Source organism: Diuraphis noxia, unplaced genomic scaffold (assembly GCF_037042655.1).
Source record: "Diuraphis noxia isolate RWA-SAM2 unplaced genomic scaffold, SU_Dnox_SAM2 contig0002, whole genome shotgun sequence".
NCBI classification, from domain to species: Eukaryota; Metazoa; Arthropoda; class Insecta; order Hemiptera; family Aphididae; genus Diuraphis; species Diuraphis noxia.
In genome coordinates this window covers 44,504,462-44,525,130 of record NW_028301712.1, presented here as the reverse complement: position 1 = coordinate 44,525,130, position 20,669 = coordinate 44,504,462, and the positions used below count along the sequence as shown (strand labels likewise).

General features: G+C 29.1%; 1 protein-coding gene across 6 annotated transcripts in view; it reads left to right on the top strand.

The window, feature by feature from the left end:
- Positions 1–20,669, top strand: part of LOC107166433 (discoidin domain-containing receptor tyrosine kinase B-like) — a 199,843-nt gene that overhangs the window by 74,717 nt on the left and 104,457 nt on the right. For all 6 annotated transcript variants that reach the window (XM_089219550.1, XM_089219552.1, XM_089219548.1 and 3 more), the window contains one exon: positions 5,176–5,346. In XM_089219550.1, coding sequence (XP_089075676.1) covers positions 5,256–5,346 — 91 coding nt within the window. In that variant the 5' untranslated portion in view covers positions 5,176–5,255. The remainder of the gene's footprint in view (positions 1–5,175; positions 5,347–20,669) is intronic.

Below are 20,669 nucleotides of genomic sequence, written 5' to 3'. Positions count from 1 at the left end.
TAATTTAATTTTTTTTCACACCGTTTTGTAGATCATCTGCGCGAAAATTATCATTATCTTTTATTTGTAAGTTTATTATGACAAATATAAATTTACAATAGCAATATTATATATTGAGATGGCTAAATACCAGTGCCTCCAGTCGATCCAGCATAAAAATGATGTACAAAAAAATAATAAAATTTGAGAAAAAACGTCTTGTGGCATAATATTTTCCAAGGCAATCGTTTGATTAATTTAAGTTAATATTTTTCTTGACTTATTATTCGTTATATAAAATTTGCCAATACACCCCGAGCATACCTAGATGCACATAACACGCATTTGAGTTGTTAAACTAAAATCTAAATAATTAAATGTATACAATTAAAACTAAACCATTAGTATTACGCATGATTAAAATCACCACTATTTTAATATTTTGATGTAAATATACGTTTATTATAACAATCATCATAATATTAAATAATCTGTGTCATCAATATTTCCAAATCATCAATCATCACCAATGTATGATACATAAACATATTACTTATATTTATTGCAGGCAAGATTATTTAAAAATGTGCTATTAACTCAGTATTTCACTAATAATATTTATATCTATAATGAATTAGGTAAAAAATGCAATTATTTTTTATTGAGACAAATTTAGATTAATTATATAAATATTTATATTAATACGATATATTACTATAAAAAAATGTTCTACTTTATCTTTGATAAATAACTTTAAAAATAGTGTCAACGAAATGTTCATGAACCAAAAGTAAGTGCATTATAGCATACAGTATTCCCTAGGCACAAAATAAAATATAAATAAATACAATAAAATAAAATAATATCACGCATATATGCTGTGTTTTATCTTCAAGGGATGTAAGCAAATTGTAATGAATAACCTAGTAACTATACTTTTGCCTCATTAAAAAGAAAACCGTTAAGTAAAATACAAAAATTTAAAAATATTAACCCAACATTTGACTTAAAAAAATAAATATTTTTTATGTTGGTAAAAAATAGTGAACATTATTATTTTATAAATAATTTAATTTTTAAATTATAGAGTTGCTTTCATATTTCAATATGCTCATTTAAAAATTATTATTTTTCTGACCAATTTTTTCAGATTTACCACGTTTTAATGCGAACTCTACTACGCCCTATACAATTATGATTTACTTCCTCTCTCGACGAAACAGTGTTTTTGTCGTTTAATTACGGCGAATAGTACAATTTAATAAATTACACTCTTTTAGTTTGTTGTAGTGACAGCAATATTTAAAGGGTGTCCCAATATGTTTTGTTACGGTTTCAATGACTGTATTTTTAAATCATAAAGTGGACAACTTGTTTTTAATGTTGCACTGAGGTTTTTGTTGGCCGAATAACAGTGTAGCTATAAATATATTTTTCGTTGGATCTTGTTGAAAACACTAGTGGAAAAAAGACGTTTGTACTGCAGGAATGCATTTGATAGATGACTTTTGTTTTATGGTGTAAGGGAAGGGGTGAAGAAGACCTAGGGTACCCAAAAGGGTCCTTATGGAAATAAATATTTCTTTTTCTCTTGTATTATACATATTTATATTTTATATTTATACATATACGTTTTTTTTCTCAACCTCCAGCCATAGAAAAAGCAGGGTCACGTCATTTCAATACTGCGTGCACGACATTTTACCGAGTTAATAAAATATCTTCTAGTAGAATGTATATGAAGAAACGTCTAAACAACTCGTTTTCTACGTTTATATTTATAGATTTTTACGTGATACTAAGGAGGATCTTATGACATCAATATTATCCGAAATATCTAGCACTTTAGCATTCCTGGACCTATCACTGTATTAGCTTTTAAGCAGGTTTTCCATTAATTATTAGCAAACGGATTACCAAATTTGATGTTGGCATGAATTAAAATTACAAAGTCTTGAAAATTATGAATTTTAAACTAGCAAGTGTTTCACCATCAATCTACCATAACCTTTCTAGTCACATGAACACCACTTTAGTTATAGCTTATACACGGGCCATATACCATTTTCTTCTGTGTATAATGTAAGTATTTAGTTCATGAGTACACTTTTTAATGAAAGATGATGTCGTCTATTTGAAGCATTGCAGTCGTTGGAGTCCCGTGAAAGCTAATTCAATTGAAAAATATGTACATTAATCCATAATGTTACGTCGTATGAATTGTCTACTGCACAAAAATCACTTCAAAGCAAAAAATTTTATTTTAAAATAACATTAATGACGTCCTCCAATCATGTTATATTTTTTCAGTACTTAGTTTTTTCCTTTTTATCTTAAAAGGTTGCAATAGTTGAGCATAAAAGATGTGTCAAAATACGTTTACTGTTGTTTAACAAAAGCTTCTTTTTTTCCATACTGCACTGACCCTTATGCCATCATCCCCTTTCGTTTACTACCACCGTCTGTCTACCGATCAACCCTTAATGCCGTCTGATCCTTTAAAAGGATGTGTCCGCAAAGGATGTCGGTATTGTATAATGGGACTACCAATGTCCTTACATTTGACTATAATGTAAGGGCAGGAAGTCATAATGATAGCAAGCCTTTATTTTTTTTTTTCATATTGAATCAATCTCATTGCTAAATGCTAAATGCTAAATCACAATATATAAAATTATATTATTATTAAAACATACACACTACAGTGGTTAGATGATAAAACATACATTAACATTTAAATCACAATAATAATAATACTGTTAAAATATAAAATATAAATATAACTCACTACGTTGTCACGTAAAAGTATAGATACGGATAATCACAGTTTCCTGTCAAAATAGCTTTGTTATATTTTTCATAAGTCATAACAAATACACGACATTCGTCAGTTTTCTATCAGATATAATCTGTAGCACATTGATTTATTTCTTTTCAATTTCCGACTTATGATTGAATGGGCTTTTTAATACTTTATATTGACTTAAAATAAACCTCTACGCTTATAAGATTATACATAGATTATATTGAATATTATGTATGTATTCTTATGAATTTAACATTTAAACGGCTATATCACAATAACTCATCGTTTATCACACTATATGTATGATAAATAGTACTACAATACTGTGGATTCAAATTATATGTTATATTATACAAATATATATTTAAACTTAAATAATGTTGTTATGTTGCGAATATAATGGCTATATTTGATTGAACAAGACACTCAATAAACCTATAGAAATAAAAATACAAGTATTTTAGATTTAAGGAATGAATACGATTTTTTTCAGATTAAAAATGTATTATTACAATACATTGAGAATACATAAAATATGATAGTGAGAAAATATTATTGTTCAGACAAATATCTTATACGATTATTGTATAATAAAATAAATGATGAATAGTATTACATAAGCGTAACGATATTATCTCTTAATACTTAACATGTTATGTTATCTGTTAATGTGTTATACAAATATTTATTAATTTTTGAAATTCTATCGTGATCGAATTCCCTACTATAATTGTTCATTTTGCAGTTCGAACAATTGTTATCTCACGTTAATCTTTGGTCGTTTCCAATTTTTCCAACAAAAAGTCCCAAGAGAAATTACTGACGATCTGACCAAACTTGAATGGCACTCTGGCATCTTCAATTCGTAAACCATTCAGTGGTTTTATACTTGTTTCAAACTGACTTCTTTTAACGAAATCAATATAAAACGAACACCATTATATTTTTAGTAAACTTTAAAAAACACTTGAAAAATGTTATTTTATATTCACATTATTAGTTATTCCAGATAAACTCTCTAGTTATTCATATTTATTGGCAGGTATTGAAGTATTTTATTAATTTTAAATTCAAATTTCTTCAATAATTAAAAATTAAAAAAGGCGTAATCTTATTGTATTGGGTTGTTCAAACAAATATACATAAACAGATTTAAAAATTGCATAATTAATAAATGTTTTGAATATTTGAATTTTACGACTCCTATTTTACGTATTTACGAATACCATATAAGAAATAAATCTCTCAGTACTCAGCTGATCATTAAGTTTATAATGAATTCTGCAAAACTAATATAATACTGAATATCTGAAAGTATATATAAATATGATATCAACGAAAAAATAAATATCACGGAAATATGCCTATCTTTGAGTGTAATTAAACGAACGTCTTATGAATGTAATATAGAGTTTGATTAGATACCTAACCAATAGAATACATAAATATTTTTTATAATGCTACGTGAACATTAAAATAGGATAAAACATTTATATCACGGTAGTTCCTTGCGCGTGAGATACATTCACATATAATATATATATGTATATATATAAATTAAGGAAATATAAGAAAGTTTTTGAAAAAAAAATCAGCGTGATTTAGTTCAGTAAACTAAATATAATTCAATAGAAACTCGATTTTAAGTTAAGGTAACTTTAATTTTAAAGTATTAATTATTATATTAATTAACATAATAGCACTATTATTTATATAAATATTTAATTGTGAATTTACATATAAATTAATTTTCGCGTTAAATTTCTAAACGATATCAAAATAAATTAACATCATACCGTATATGTTGAAACACTGCATATCATTGGCCAGTTGATTATAATCAAGAGAAATTTCACAGACATCAGATCATCAGAAACCGACGCTTAGTATTTGTCTCTTATATCTTTCATGTGAGAAAATTCTATTTTACATTTTAAAAAGTTCAATCTGAAATTATGTGTACGTCTGTAAGTACATAACTGTGTCTTCTTAAGATATGACGATAAGTTCTAACAAAAGTGGATAGACTAGAAACCATCCAATATCGGCCAGTCGACAGTGATCGACCGTTTGTCCACCCAGGTTATATGGTATGCATTTTTTGTTTAATGATATTATTTAATAATATCATAACATGTGTCACAGTCGATTGTTTACGTTTTCTGATATTGCATAAATATTCACCGTATGAATAGAAACGCAATATAATATTATGATATTTTTATTGTATCCCAAAATATCAGAGAAAACCATCGACGGTGTGGACCTGATGGCTATAATATAATATTGTATCGTTCAATAATATTTGCAGAAGTCCATAATTTATAAAATGTATATATATATAAAATAATGTTTATTATTATACGAACACTGTGGTTTTGGTTTTGCAGTATACACACACGCTGGGACAGCAAGACGACGAAAGGAGGAAATAGAGGATAAAATATTCGAATCACCAGCGCGCATAGCCATGAGACGCGGAGGGGTTCGTGATTTGTCCATCGTGCTGGCCGTATCCACCGTTTGTTTTATCGGCCAACTGACGCTCGGAATTCACATAAGTAAGTCGTATATAACAATATATTATATTGGTACACATCACCGTCATCGCCGCATACGGTATATAATATAGCGTCGTGAGAGAGTTACGGTCTGAGTCCATCTGGCGAGAGATCGTCATCGTTCCCCGCACGCTTTATTTGCCACGACCGTCGTCGTCGTTGTCGTCGTCGCCGGCTGTTGGCCACCCCTTTGCTCACTCACCCTCTCTTTCCATCCATCTCGCTCACTACCCCGTATAGGTTAATAACGAAACAATAAAAACTTTTCTTGCGCGAGTGTGCGGTATTGTTGGGTAGGTGAACACGGGGAGAGGGTGGATTTTTCACGTCCAAACGCGCCCGCGGACGATCGTTGTCCACACACTTTACCCTAGGCCCACGGTTCCGGAAATCCGATTTCGGGGTCGGTTGGTAGGTGGTGAAATTTTAGCGGTCTCCTCTCCCCATGCCGGAATAATAAAGCCGTTTTGCTCCCGTAACCATTAAATTCGAAGTGCACCGGCGTCGTCACCGGAGTGCAAGATATCGTATAACGTTCTGTATACGTCTACCACACCGTTTCTATTTTATGTATTAGGTAAGCACTCGGTGTGTATAAAATATACATCTTCTGTTATATTATTATACCTACTGTGAAAGTCGCATTTTGGTGAACAGCGCAATAATAAACGATATATTGTATTTCGTTTTATTTCGTTTATTTTTCTCACAAACGATCAGCATATTTTAATCGACAGTGTATTGCGGTTTAAATATAGTCCATGAGAACTTCGTGGAGGAAAAAATTGTCCAAAAACTACGCCATACTAAATTAATATTAACTTAATAATGAACATTTTCAAATATTAATGACCAATCATTAGGTATTTTTGTAACCACAAACTAAATAATTATTTATACTCTTAGAACTGTCCGGTGCAGATAAAATATTCAATGTATTATATATTATAATATTATTTAAACATATTGCAATAGGTATTATTAGTTTGTTTAATAGTTTAAAAATTATAAATTATAAAATAATGAAACGTAATTTCCATGTAACAAAATATCAGCAGTATATAATACGTATGTTGTATAACGTAGATAGTATAATATTTACAACAAATTAAAGCAGGAATGAAACAATCAAAGTTTCATTATTTAAAAATAATTCATAGTAGTTAAAAATGTATGTTTATATGTATATTTATATTTTATTTTAAAAATAAAAACAACCCTCGGAATCAATTATTAGGAGTTTATATAAAATAATTTACATTATTTGCGTGTGTAACATTTTTTTTCTAAATAAATTAAGAACAATACAATAAAATATTATATTATAAATTCAAAATAGTATTAATAGCACTGACTTATTTACAAAGTTTATACGATCCGGTTTTCTGAAGGAAGGATAATATTATGTAATGTATTTAAAGACGATATTAAAATAGATGGTTTTTTTTTTTATATACCGTAATACATTCCTCCAAAATGCATATTGCATATTATAATATATATATATATTTATAATTCTGATGAGTTGAATGACGAATTCTGTGCACCGATTTTTAGGCAATTGTCTATTAAAACAAACTGCTTTATTAGATACTCGTTTCAAAGAAAAATATATGCTATATCATTTATATTTATCACACATTTTATTTAAGCGTGGAAAGTTATTTCTGGTTTATTGGTATATTAATATAGCACAGACGTGACAGTTATGTTTGATTAGGAATTTTATCTCGAACTATCAAAATATTGAAATAATATGGTTGAAAAATAGTGACGATCGGTTTAAAGATAAAAAAAAAATAGCTTATCAAAACTGCGGTATTCCCAATAAGTCGGTTTGTTAATTATTTAAAACATCCCAATCTAGGGAGCGTATCGGATGATTGTCTGCAGGGAGACTAAAAATTTCGATTAATAAGCTTATAACTCTTTGCCAGGATTAAAATTAGGGTTCTTCGAAGGGTCGTGTTATGAACGGACACACACGTATATTATTGTCACACATAATGGATTTCCGCAAACACAAGTTCGTTTGTGAGTATGCGTGCATGCATGTACAAACGTGTCTGTGTGTATGTAGCACGTGGCTAAGTTTCGCTGTGTTTTATATTATCACCGGGCGGTCTTTGAATAATTTAACCAACTTCGTTATTACGGCCACGAAATATACAAATGTCCGTTAATCTGATGGCATAAGAGGATTTCGAATTATACGAAACGCACGCGCGCGTATGTATATTATATTGTTTTTAAGTCTGGGAAGGAGTAAGAGCAGAAGGACATATGTAAATGGACACAGAGGCGATGGTGGGGTTTTATTTACAAAGTATATATAAAAAAAAAAACCAAGGGCCCTCTACTTTTATTATGCGTACGAGACATAATGAAATATATGATGGAAAAAAATGTATACATTATGCACTCGCTTTATTTGCCGCGCGAGTATTTTTTCACGCGTTTTCCTTCCTTCAGGGCACGGCAACTGTAGATGGGTGGGAAAAAAGGCTGAGAGAAATTCCCTTCAGTAGCAGCTGGACGCTCAAAAGCGACTCGGCGTGTGAGGGATGAAAAACACTGCTACAGAAGTAGTGATGTTGATGGTGATGGTTAGGGTGCAGGTGGTGGTAGAAATATAACGGCAACGGTAGTATTGGTTTGGGCATTCACTGCAGTTTTCTAAATGGTTTTTCACAAATTTAACGTTCAAAATGGCTTATGTAGTATACCTAAACTGCCTCTTTCGGTTTTTTCCCACTTTTATTATTTCAATTATTATTATTATATTAAACTAAAAATACATACAGGGTTTATTGGAGAACTTGATAATTCACCACGTGGGTAATTGAATTAACCACTCGACTCTAAAGAGCCCTGTGATACATGACCCGAAAAAATATCTGAAGGTGGATGGGCGAGAAGAGAATCGACGACAAAGTGCTTTATCTTAATAGTTTTCTGTCACCCTCGAACATTGTGTCAACTTACTGATAGTAGCCTCGTAAAACCACCATAGCTAATGCTGTCTCTCTCAACATAAAAAAACGCCCAAAAGCAAATTCCCTCACCAAAGATTTTCGAAACAAAAAAAAACTAAACTAAAACTTTTAGTTTTTAATTTTTACAATTTATTGAACCGTGAAATTTGAGTGGGAAGCCGAGTGCAGATGTTGTAGTATTTACTAATTAAGATTGGAGCGGCTCACTTATATAAAAAAAAGTGACATAAAACTTATCATATTATAGTTCTAGTGATTTTTCATACCCAGTTGTAATTTAAAAAAAAAAATTAGTGCCTTAAATAATATAATAATATTTTTTCTTAAAAACATATCTTTTTAGTGGACATTTTATCCTGTAACATTGCATTTTCTAGACTGAAATATAGCTTTTTATATTTTAAGCGAATTGAGAAATTAGTTAAAATATAATGTACATGTGTTTTTATCCATCACTGCATATTGGTGCAGTAAAATTTTAACTTCGAGAGTGGTTTTTAGTAGCTATACATAGATTTAGACGATACTTTGGGAGGTAAAAAGTAAAGTATTTGCCGTCTTTATCTAAATAGCCGAAAATACAAAAAATAACGTTTTCAAACTACACCTCTTTACGACCAAATCAATTTAATATTTTTTCATTAATTTAAGAAAATAACTGTAGAGACTACACATTTTTATCAAATATTACATTTTTTAGACATGATATAAATTTCAAAATATTTTTATCTTTATTATCTACTTACAAACATGTACATTCTTATGAGATAGGTATTAATAACATCTTAAATTTTTTAGTTTTTCCAATATATATGGGTATAAAAAAAAATGCCAGCGCGAATCCCCTTATTTTTGTATCTAAACTACTAACAAATATTATTTTTACATTTCCATGAAAAATAATTGTTTATTATTGATGAAAAACATTAATAATAAATTCAACTCGTTTGAATAGGTTGGTAATCAAATCATAATGATACTATCTAAAATATTATACAATTTATTTTGTGGAAATCCATTTAGACTAAATAATAATGATATATCTCCTTATTAATGTAATATAATACCTCATAAGCACAAAAATAACAATATTTTGATATATCGGTGGAAAACATTTTTTTTTTAATCATAACTTATATTATTCTGCGTTACGCCATAAAATACGTTTGCAGTAAGTATGCCTAATCTATACCACCTATGACGAGGATTTATCATATAAGTCTTAGAGATTTTCATACCAAAAATCAACTTCAAACAATAGAATCAATAGATAGATAGCTGTTACGTCATTTTATGGCCAGAAAAACTTTAAGATGGTATACAATATTATCTGATCCGGACATCCAGTGCTGGATACAGATTTCAAACAAAGCGTCACCATTACCAAAAGCGGCCGCAAACGAATCATATTCCAACATTTTGGCGCTCTCCACGGTGATACAAACACCGACGCAAGAATACTACTGAAAAATATTTTTAAAAAAAAATAGCGCGAAAACTGAGACATATGATGCTGAGAGAACAACTGCAGTTCATAGTTCCGAATAAAAATACCGATCTTTAATTAACCGTTTTTACCTCAACACTCGTAAGTAGGAAAATTTATTTAGTTATAGACACAAAGTAAAAATGTTTCTGAGAAACAAGTCTGAACCACCATCTTTTTATTATTATCATTTTCTGATTAATAAAAAGTGCGATATGTTTTCTTCAATTTACACCAGGGGTGGCTCGTAAAGGTTGAACATGCACATCAGTTACCTATCTATATTATTATTCACAAGTTTCTTGTAATTTGTAGTCATAGCGACGATGTGATATGCCTCTATGATGCTAATTTATAATGTATTAAATCTACGTACACTTCATTTATATTTTATAGATTTAGAAATCCTTATTAAATAGTCACATGATAGATAATGTATTAATCATAAGTGACTCTGTGTAGCGCGATGTTTGGATTCAATCACAAATGTGATCCGAATTCCGGCACCAGCCGTTGCCATTATTTCCGGGATGGAGGACCGCTCAGATTCTTAGTGACAAATCCTTGCCATATATACACCTATACACGTGTTATAAAACATCTGTTCCACCACCTATAATAGCTAGTGGCCATAATTGCCGGAATCAAAATCAATGAAAACAAAAAAATATCAGTTATTATTATTGTGCATCGTTATTGCTGCTTTGTATTACTCGTATGATGCTGTCACAATCGTAATAACATATTATACATTCTAAATCTATAGCGTCATTATATTATTTTTATATCTGATCGTAGTACAATCAGATAGAGTGTGAATTTCGTAAGGATTAAGTTAAAAGTTTTAAGGATTCTCAAGTATAGTCCTTTATTACTAAAATAGTACAAATATTTATCATCGGTCCTCTCAATATAATGTTAACAGTGTATGTATCTTACTACTTTCTACCTATATATTTCTGATAGAGATTTAATGTGCATAGATTTTTTATGTAATTATTAAACGAAAAATAATATATCGTTTGTTTATCATGCAGTAACGGTAGCAAAAAAATTATAATATGTAACAAAATATAAACAATTTATCGTTTTCCTGAATAAATAATTTATATTGCTAACTACTCGTACTTTTTCAAATCAGTCCAAACTTGGAATCTTTTTTTTTTACTATATATCTAACTTTATCTATATCTGAAATTTTTTAAAAATTATTACAATGTTATTTATTATTCTTAAAAAAAAGAATGATCACTTTGAATTAAAAAGATATGCTATCGAAAAATCGAATGAAAAAACCCAATCCTTATTTATACCTATATGTATATATTATGTTTCTATACATCATGATGTATTAAGAGCATTTACTCAAAAAAAAAAAAAACAAATCACTCCACTGTACGCACGTAATCGTCCATCCTCGTTGATGCATCGTAAATTATTATATGAAATGATTTTTACTGAGAAAAATAATATCTATAATATTCTCATGTAGTAGTTGTTTACCAAATATTTCGGTATATTATTTTTGTTTCAAAATATTATTTACGTAAAACGAATCTGTCCGAGATCCCTGAATGAATTAAAAATAATATGTAAACTTAAGATTTGTCTCGATGAGTTGAATTATTATATTCAAACATATTCTTTATTTATTTTACACGTCATGTATTAAAAAATAATGTTACAGTAAAATATGTTAACTCCTCTATATTTTTTTAGTTAAATTTATATTTGTATTAATAAAACATCATTATTTTGTATTGGTTTTGTTAAAAGCATGTAGTACGATTTTTCTCAGAAAATATTTTTTGATTACAGTCACCTTTCGTGAAGAGGTCACACACACTTCCTTGTCATTTTCAATTTATTGTTTACATTTCGAATGTACCACCTTTACGAGTTCACGAAGTATTGACCAATGCAGACTGTTTACAACTCTTTGTTGTTAAACTCAATATACTTGTATATCTGATTGACAACCGGCCGTCTAAATTCGCAAACTCAATCTATCGAATAAAATGAAATGTGATTGATGAACATGTTTAGTTTTTGTATTAATTTTTTCAATAATCCGCATGGCTAACAAATATCGTTTTAAAATATACGACTTAATCTCTTAAACTCCCAGATACTGAGAGAAATTGTTTGAAAACTATTGCAGTCTAGAATTCTAGATGGTATGTAGTAGTTATTGTAGTAGCAACGGATTTACATAAGTAATTCTACGATTTTGGTTAATTAATCATTACTTACCTATAACTGAACAGAAACATAACTATTTTGGAATGTTTAAGTAGTTCTATAAGCGCTTGTGAGGGCAGATGATGAATTAAATGTTGATATCTTTGAGGCAAGTTTGCCATGTCTCGATCACAAATACATTTGGCAGCAGGAAGTTTATAACCAAATAATATTATATGATGTTCTACTGAATTCCTACATTATTGTAGTTTAAAAAGTACCTACTCACTCGATTATGTCACGCGCGGAGTATAGGTTATATGCACTGCCGTTGTATACCGCTGTTAGATATTATATGAATTCAAGTTTAGGACCATTATGTTTATATTTATTAGTAAGTAATTTAATACTTAAAAAAATGTAATATTTTTTTAAAATATATCATTCTTCTGCATCAATTAACTGTTTTTAAAATACGGATTACAAGCGATCAACATATACGATATTTGTTTGAAATAATAATTAACTTTAACTAAAAGACTAAAAGATAAACAGACAAACATTAGGTACACCGTTAAAATATTAACACAGAAGTACTTGGAGAACCTAGAGTTATATTCATTATTTTGTAAATGAAAATTTAACACACCCCAGAGTGATTTTATAAACTTTGATGGCTTACTGATGGAAACCTTTGGGACGTTTTGTTGTTATACAAAAGTTTCTAATTAAAATTACTACGTAAATTATCATACTCAAGAAGGTAAAAGTGCACACAGTACGTTTCAGTGACGTTTATGATGATAGAAATACACGTGTGGCCAATTTTTTGTACTGTGACTGCAGCAGGTGTATGGTATGAAGGTATAAAACAGTATGTTAATAATTATTAATTATTATAATGAAATTTAAACATTATGAAATTTAAAAAGAGGTAGGTTTAACACATTATACGAGTTAATTTAGCTTTTTGCCGAATTCCACATAGTGTAAATGATGTGCCACCGTGTATATTGTCTTCTTGTGTTAGGTTAAGTATCGATTGTCGACTATAACGTCCAACAGGCACGCTACCCGTAATCACTTGTTCGCACCGACATGGGAGCAGGGGGATTATTTATTGTGCTCTATACACCACGCCGAAGAGAGAAACAATTTTTTTCGCTCTTTTTTTCAATTATTGCTTCAACGAAATGTACGCCTCTCTTGTCGCGATGCCTTTTTCTTTTTTTCTGTTGCTTTCTTTTATCACCTTAGACACGAATACACACCCTTCCCAGTTTTTAGTGTCAAACGACCTAGAGATAAATAATCTACCCTGTTTTAAAATGCTCATTCAGATTTATCTAAATTGAGGTTGTTTTGTGAACTCAAGTTCTGGAGAAGGGTCAGAGTTGATGATGTAAAACAGTAGATAAAAAAAAAAAACTATGGTATTTTGATAGTGGATAGGTACTTATAAAAACACAATTAATCTGTAGGTTACAAAATGTTTTAATTACGCCCAATGAACGTTTATTAAACAATTATTATAAATTAAGAAAAATACTGCACAGTGTACATGAATTTAAATAGTTTTTTGCTTGAACAATAAGAAATTTATGTTAATAGACGCGTTTGTATAACGATGCTTAATTTTCAGTATTCGATATACTTAATCGTAATTTACGTTTACAATTTATTGTGAATTTGACTATGGCGTAGTTTAAATTGTTTGTACAATAACCAATATTTGATAAGCTAAAAATTCAAATCATAGGTAGGTATGATAAATATTTAAATCCATATGATAATTTCTTCAATTCATCCCTAAATACTATATTTTAGATTATAGGAGACTCAAATTACATAAGTAATTTTCTAAAGAATTTGTTATTACTTTTTTGGTGCATTTTTATTACATTTCACTTTTCATGTTAGTTCTATTTGTTTTATACTACTCATAGCTAATGGCAATCGTAGTTATTCTTATACCATTCATTTATGTAACATTTATTATATTATGTCCCAATAGGTTGAAATTTTGTTGAAAACCACTATATTTACGATATAATATGATAATATACAAAATAAAATGTTCTATCCTTGACCATTTTTCATAATATTTATAAAATGATATAAACTGTCGATACATCTGAATATTTCACGGCAGTGCGAACAATAGTTGAAATTGATTATAAAAGCACATTATTGATTATGAAGGGATGCAACTCAACAGTACAGACTTTGTTCAATGATATAAACAATGATAGTATTATAAAACAACTATTATTATCACGGTTATAATAACTATAATAATTACGAATGTAGTTGTAATGCAGTACGTGTAATGATTTCGAGATCGACAATAATATACCAACTGTAGCATCCGGCTGATCGGAATTCGAGAACGTTTACGATTTTTCACGTTGTAACTGGAAGCAAAGGAGATATCAGAATATATGCCAAAGATCTGTATGCGGAGGGGTCCTATTAATGACCGTGTACCGAATTCCTGGCAAAACCCATATGGTCCTCGCCGGCAGCACCAGACGTCGAAAACGCCACTGTGTAGGATCGTTCGCATAGTTTAACGAAATTCCGTGGTTGTGGTGGGCGTACAAATGTGTGTGTGTGTGTTTACGTCTATACAACATTATCCTATGGTTCACAGTTTATATTCTATTGTACAGTTCTACTGATGTTTATAAGAGTGAGTGCCCGAGTGTACCGAACCTTTGCGGGGGTAACACATAGTTGCACTGTGATAAAGACGAAACTAAAATGTGAACAATGAAAACTTGGAGAACGTCGTTGGTCTTTGACAATGAAATCCGACCAGTGGTGGCGTAGCAAGAGAACTCGCGTGGTTCGGACATTCCGCCAAAGTTGTTATAGTCGTCGCCGTCGTCTGCGGTCCTGCGAACCGGAAACACGGTAAACCGCACTCGGTACCTACGCACTCATATACCTGTTAATAATATATACATACTTGGTTTTTGGTTCAATCGGTAACCGAAGGGTTTACGCAAACAAATCAATTGAATGGTTTCCATTTTCAGAACCTATACGCAACCATTCTTAGGGCGTTTCAAACTTTCGAAAATGACGACGTTGTGTCTGCCATGTAGCTATATTGGCACTCCGGAATAGTCACCCCTATTATATACGTAGATATCCCTAGCTTTCACCTCAATGTACTGGAATGTCCTGAAAATTATTTTTGAAAATTTCACAGATATTTTGACTATTATACAATAAATTATTAAATTGATAAGTTAAGACAAGGGTTCTAAGTTCTAAGTGTTCTAGAAAATCTCAATTGTTCACTTCAAATTCTAATAACGCCAAATAAACGTACTATAAATCCCTAAAGCTTTCAACAAAACATTAAAATTGCATAACGATTACTAAAACATTAGGTACAAAATTTAAAACAAGTATTCCAAAGAATCATAATTTAAAAATATTATATCCAAGTGAGCTGTTTTAAGTTAATGATATTATTAATTAAGTATCACTTTTGTATAGAATATATAAAATATTTATATCTATAAAGACGAAAACTAAAAAATAAGAGGTAGCGTAAGAAGTTTTAATTTATTAAATCAAAAAAAGTAATAAAAAGAAAAAAACATAAAATGACACAAAAATATCTAAAAATTTCAAATTTCGAATTTCAAAATGTTCCTAATTCCGAATTTTTGGTATGGAAGTTTACTCTATACATTTTTTAATAATTTATGATCATAATATATTGTTTTTTTATTTCATTATTATCAGCTGTTACCTACATTTAACTGTATCGTAAATTACTAACCGATATTAACTCTACAGCTATATAATAAAATATGTACGGTTTAATAGTTAAATATAATCGCATATATTATTAGATACTCGTCGAAAATATTTTGCATCCTTAGGGATTATTATCCTCTAGAACGTTTAATAGAAAATTACAAAAATAATTTCTTAATAAAGTTTAATATTTTATTCCGCGAGTACTTATGAAACCCAACTAAAATATAATATCGACATTTGAAGAAGAATAATGAATTATTACATATTTTCGTCGTTAACAATCTTATTGTTACATATCTTTTAATTTTATCCAATTTAATAATATTACCACTCGCATTAAACGGTATACATAAACTACCTAATTGTTTATTTAGTTTAATTAAATTTGTTGATAAAACAATTTTATTTATGTATATGTTTATTTTTGCAAAAAAATATCGAAACATCCAAGTTTCAATTCCTGAGATTCAAGAATGTTTTGAAAAGTTTAAAAGCGTCCGAGTTATGATGTTTTCAATATATGTAGGTAGCTAAAAAAATGTTTTCATTTTTGAATTTCTAAAACTAAAACTATGTTCACATTTTATTAATGCTTTTGACTTTCATATATTATGTTAGTTTTTAATAAGTGTGAATAAAACACGGTGTAGATGCAATTAACAATATTTTGTACCATTTTAATCTCATTTCATTCTATGTTTTGTTCATATCTTCTTAATTTTCTAGTATTTAGATATTTGAATATTGTATTGTAAATTATGTATGAGTAATTAATTACATTTTTGGAGAAAAAACCTAGCATTAAATTTTGCTCATGCAAAACAACTAAAATCAAAAATCAAAATCCAAAGATGGAATCAGTCTAGTATGATCGTTTTATTTTTAAACAATTAACAACCTTATACAAACAATATAAACGGACTACACTTGTAATTAATATAATAATATCTACTTTTTCTTCGTTAAATTTTTTTTTTCATATCTCGTAGGTTGTTTTTATTCTTCAACTCCAAAACACTTAGGTACATTAAATCGGTATGTTAAACCTTACTCTCGGCACCAACTTGGTGATTTGGAGACGATCGAAAACAATTAAAATACAGCATTTAACTAAAATATTTGTCCTAAATATAAATTAACTTAAAACAAAATAATATATTTTGTTTTTTTCTAAATTTGTACTATGATTTTATTAAATATTTACTTTTCTTGCAAAAACATATAAAATGAATTTTAGTATTTATTCAAACTAATGACAATTATGACCTATTCACTATAAAAAATAATATTTAATAACAATAATTTAATTTTAATTAAAAATAATAAATAGCTTGCTTTCATAAAGAAACAAAATAATCAATCTACTATTTGCTATAAGTATTGGCTATATTTCACTATTTGCAAATATCTTATTAAAGTTTCACTTAGTAATTAGGTACTCTATTACTTGAAGATATTAAACTCTGCATAAACAATGTCACGCATTTATGTAATAAAGTTGAACGTAGTGGAAAATATTAATCGCAAATTAATTTCAATTTTATACCAAATTATTTATTGTGCGATAAATGAAATAATTTTAGATAGATACCTTCATAATATCAATAGAAAGAAGTAAAATCTTTTTCAAACCTTTCTATGTGGATCTTAATATAACAAATTATAAAATAGTATTATTGAATTATAAAATAAAAGCTAAATCTGCAGTAAATATTTAGTTTTTTTTTAATGTCAATAGTTATAGTCAACTTTAGGATACCTACGACTATTATGAAACTTAAATTATTGAGCTTATGTTTGTAAAAAGCGCTTAATATTCGCCTATGAACTTGTAGTTTTATTTATGAAATACCTATTTCTATCTCTTATAATATGAGACTTATATGATATATGTTTGCGTAACTGATGTTTACATACGTATATAGTTTCTAGATAACTCAATCATGTATTCGTGTGTACAAAGACACATACCTTTCTTGGTTTCTTGGTGTATTCACCTGTGTATTTTTCAAAAAAAATCAAATACAAATGAATTTGATAGCAAGTATACACTTTAAAGGTGCCAAACATTTCAATGTTCAACATTTCTTAAGTCAAACATAAAAATCCAATTATTGAAACTGTTTACAACTAAGTCAACGTCTAGGATAGTACTTACTATTATATTCACATACAATTCGGGATTTGTTCATAAATTATGTGTTATGTTTTAACTAAAATTAATATAATTTTTAGAATAGGTATAATATATGAGTTGCTAAAACTCTAAGTTGCGTAAATAACACTTCGTGAAATTTCGATTTAGACAAAAGTATAATCTTGTAGTGAGCGTTAACACATATCAAATTGAAATAGTTGCTGAGAGCTTTGTATTAGGTACCGACAGGATACACTACCTTTATATTATGTATTCACTGCTACACACTTTAATGAGCTTATTCATCCTACTCGTATAAAATAGTATGAATATATTTAAACTTTTATTTTGAACATGTATAATAATCTTTTGGTCGAATTGAGCTCGCATTCCGTAAAATTGAAAAAAAAATTTCTCTTCTGTCAGTTTATCTCTTCTGTAAATAATTATCCAATCAAACTAATGCATTTTTAATAATACAATAAATTATTTTCATATTACTACCAATAAACGATTTTTTTTTCCAAAACTAAAACTAAATAGATACCGTTGAGATCCATTGTGCAATAATATAGTATGATTGTTCTAGTTCAACGAACATATTAGCACCCCAATGGTATTTTGCGACAGACCCTAAATAGCTAAATAGGTGCTCTAAACCCAATGAATTGAGTTGAGAAATTAAGCACTAACGGGATCGAAACAATACAAATATTTGGAAACTTAATCCATATACGTGCAGAATTCGCAAAAAGGTTATTTAATTATATCGTACTCAACCCAAACGGCCATCTGTCTGTTTCCGTGGTTGTAATTTGTTTTATCATATTTTTACTCAGAAATTGTTTTTTTTGCTATATCTTACAAATAGAACAATTCAATTATTAAATTTAATTACAATATGTTTAGTAATTTTTTATACCTTAAGTCTAGACATTTTGTGATTAAGAATTTCAATTATGTGGTTTATATCTTTCGCACATTACGTCATTAACACAACCAAATGAAATATGCACCTATTCTAATAACACATATTTTAATAGCTAATACTTCGTACGTGGTTGTATAGCATGGCCTCAAAAATTAAGTTCTTGTATATTATGTAGGTAATATAGTTTTAAATAACGTTAGCAGCCACCTAAAGTCGAAGTTTTCAAGAAAAATGTTCTACCTTTACTAGGTCAAAAAATAAAATCCAATATCTAATTAAATATATAATTTTTTCGATACTTTGATCGTTAAAATTCTTATAAAATAATTTATTCGTAATAAAAACAAAATAATACCATCTGTCATAAAATTATAATACATATAAGTTAAAATGTAACTTTTTATAAATGAAAACTTAGTTTTATAAAATAGTGTTTATGATTTTTCTAAAATCATTCTTTAGTTAGCTCGGTCAAATTTCTCATCGGTTCAACGAATTTCTCTGTTATATACTTATATAATGTCGGGCCCAGCAGGTCTAAAAGTGACTAATTGCAACTGTTCCGGGTTACGGGTTGGCTTTGTAATTAAAGGTCGTTTTCACCGAAACAAAATCCTTTCACCTTTTTTTCTTTTTTTTTCGTCCCTTATACTGCGCACTCATGACCCACACATGGCCTGATTCGTCGTCATGGTCCAAAGAATTGTGGTGAACCCGTTAGTTCAGCCAAGTAATTGCTTAGGGACCATTAGCCGTTGAATTATCTGACCTAAATTCGATATCTGATTCTCGTAATCTTGTTGCCCAAATCGTTTGTGAAAAAAATATTTCATGATATTCACAGACGCATGCATGGTCATTCGATCGCCATGTTATAGTTAGACGTCCAGGCGTACAATCGCCACTTCATGATTCTCGATATTATTATAAACCATTTTGGTATTTCAAGATTTGATCAAAATACATTGCTCTGGAAATAATTTTGGGTGTTAAGTTTCCGGGACACACAAATTACAAATTCTCGCCGTCCATACCGGCATCGGCAATTAATATTGTTTGGCTGTAAACTATGCCGTTTACATTATCATGCTAATACAGCTTTCTGTAAACGTATACTAAAAATAAAAACTTTAAATTATTTACAGTATAATATTATAATATGGATTTCGTGATATAATAGCCAGAAACTGATAAAAATGTTATGTTTTGTACAAAAAAAAACAGTAAAATTGTTGTTGAAGGAATTTTCTCATGTTTGTATAATGTATGTATGGGTTTTTCCTCATCGTAAATTCAACGTATCCAGCGTTTTCTTCAAAATCTATTAGATCACCATTGCCACCACTACACTACTGTTATCGTGTGTTAATCGTATTTTATATGGCACTATTGGAGAGCACATTCCCTCTCGAGAAATATCAACGATTCACCCTCATCCACTTCGTAAAAGTAGAAAAACGTGTCGAATTTCGATTCCAAGTGTATGTTGGAACTTAGAACACCCTTCTACCGAATTGGTTTACATCGTAGAGTTATTTACGGTACAAAATAGAATAGATACAGGATAAACGACCCAAATATAAAAATCAGACCAAAGTTCTCCTATAAACTTTTACCCGTTAAAAACCATCCCCCTGAGAGTTTAAATATCTCGAAAGTTGAAGCAAAAATATAAATTTTTTTTATTATTTTTACGGTGGAAAGCTATTGAATTTATAGTACATTGGGAATACAAAAAGTATGTGTGACAAATATTTCAAAATATTTCTGTAAATAAATATTATCATATTAGGTGATTGAATGAAAATTTAT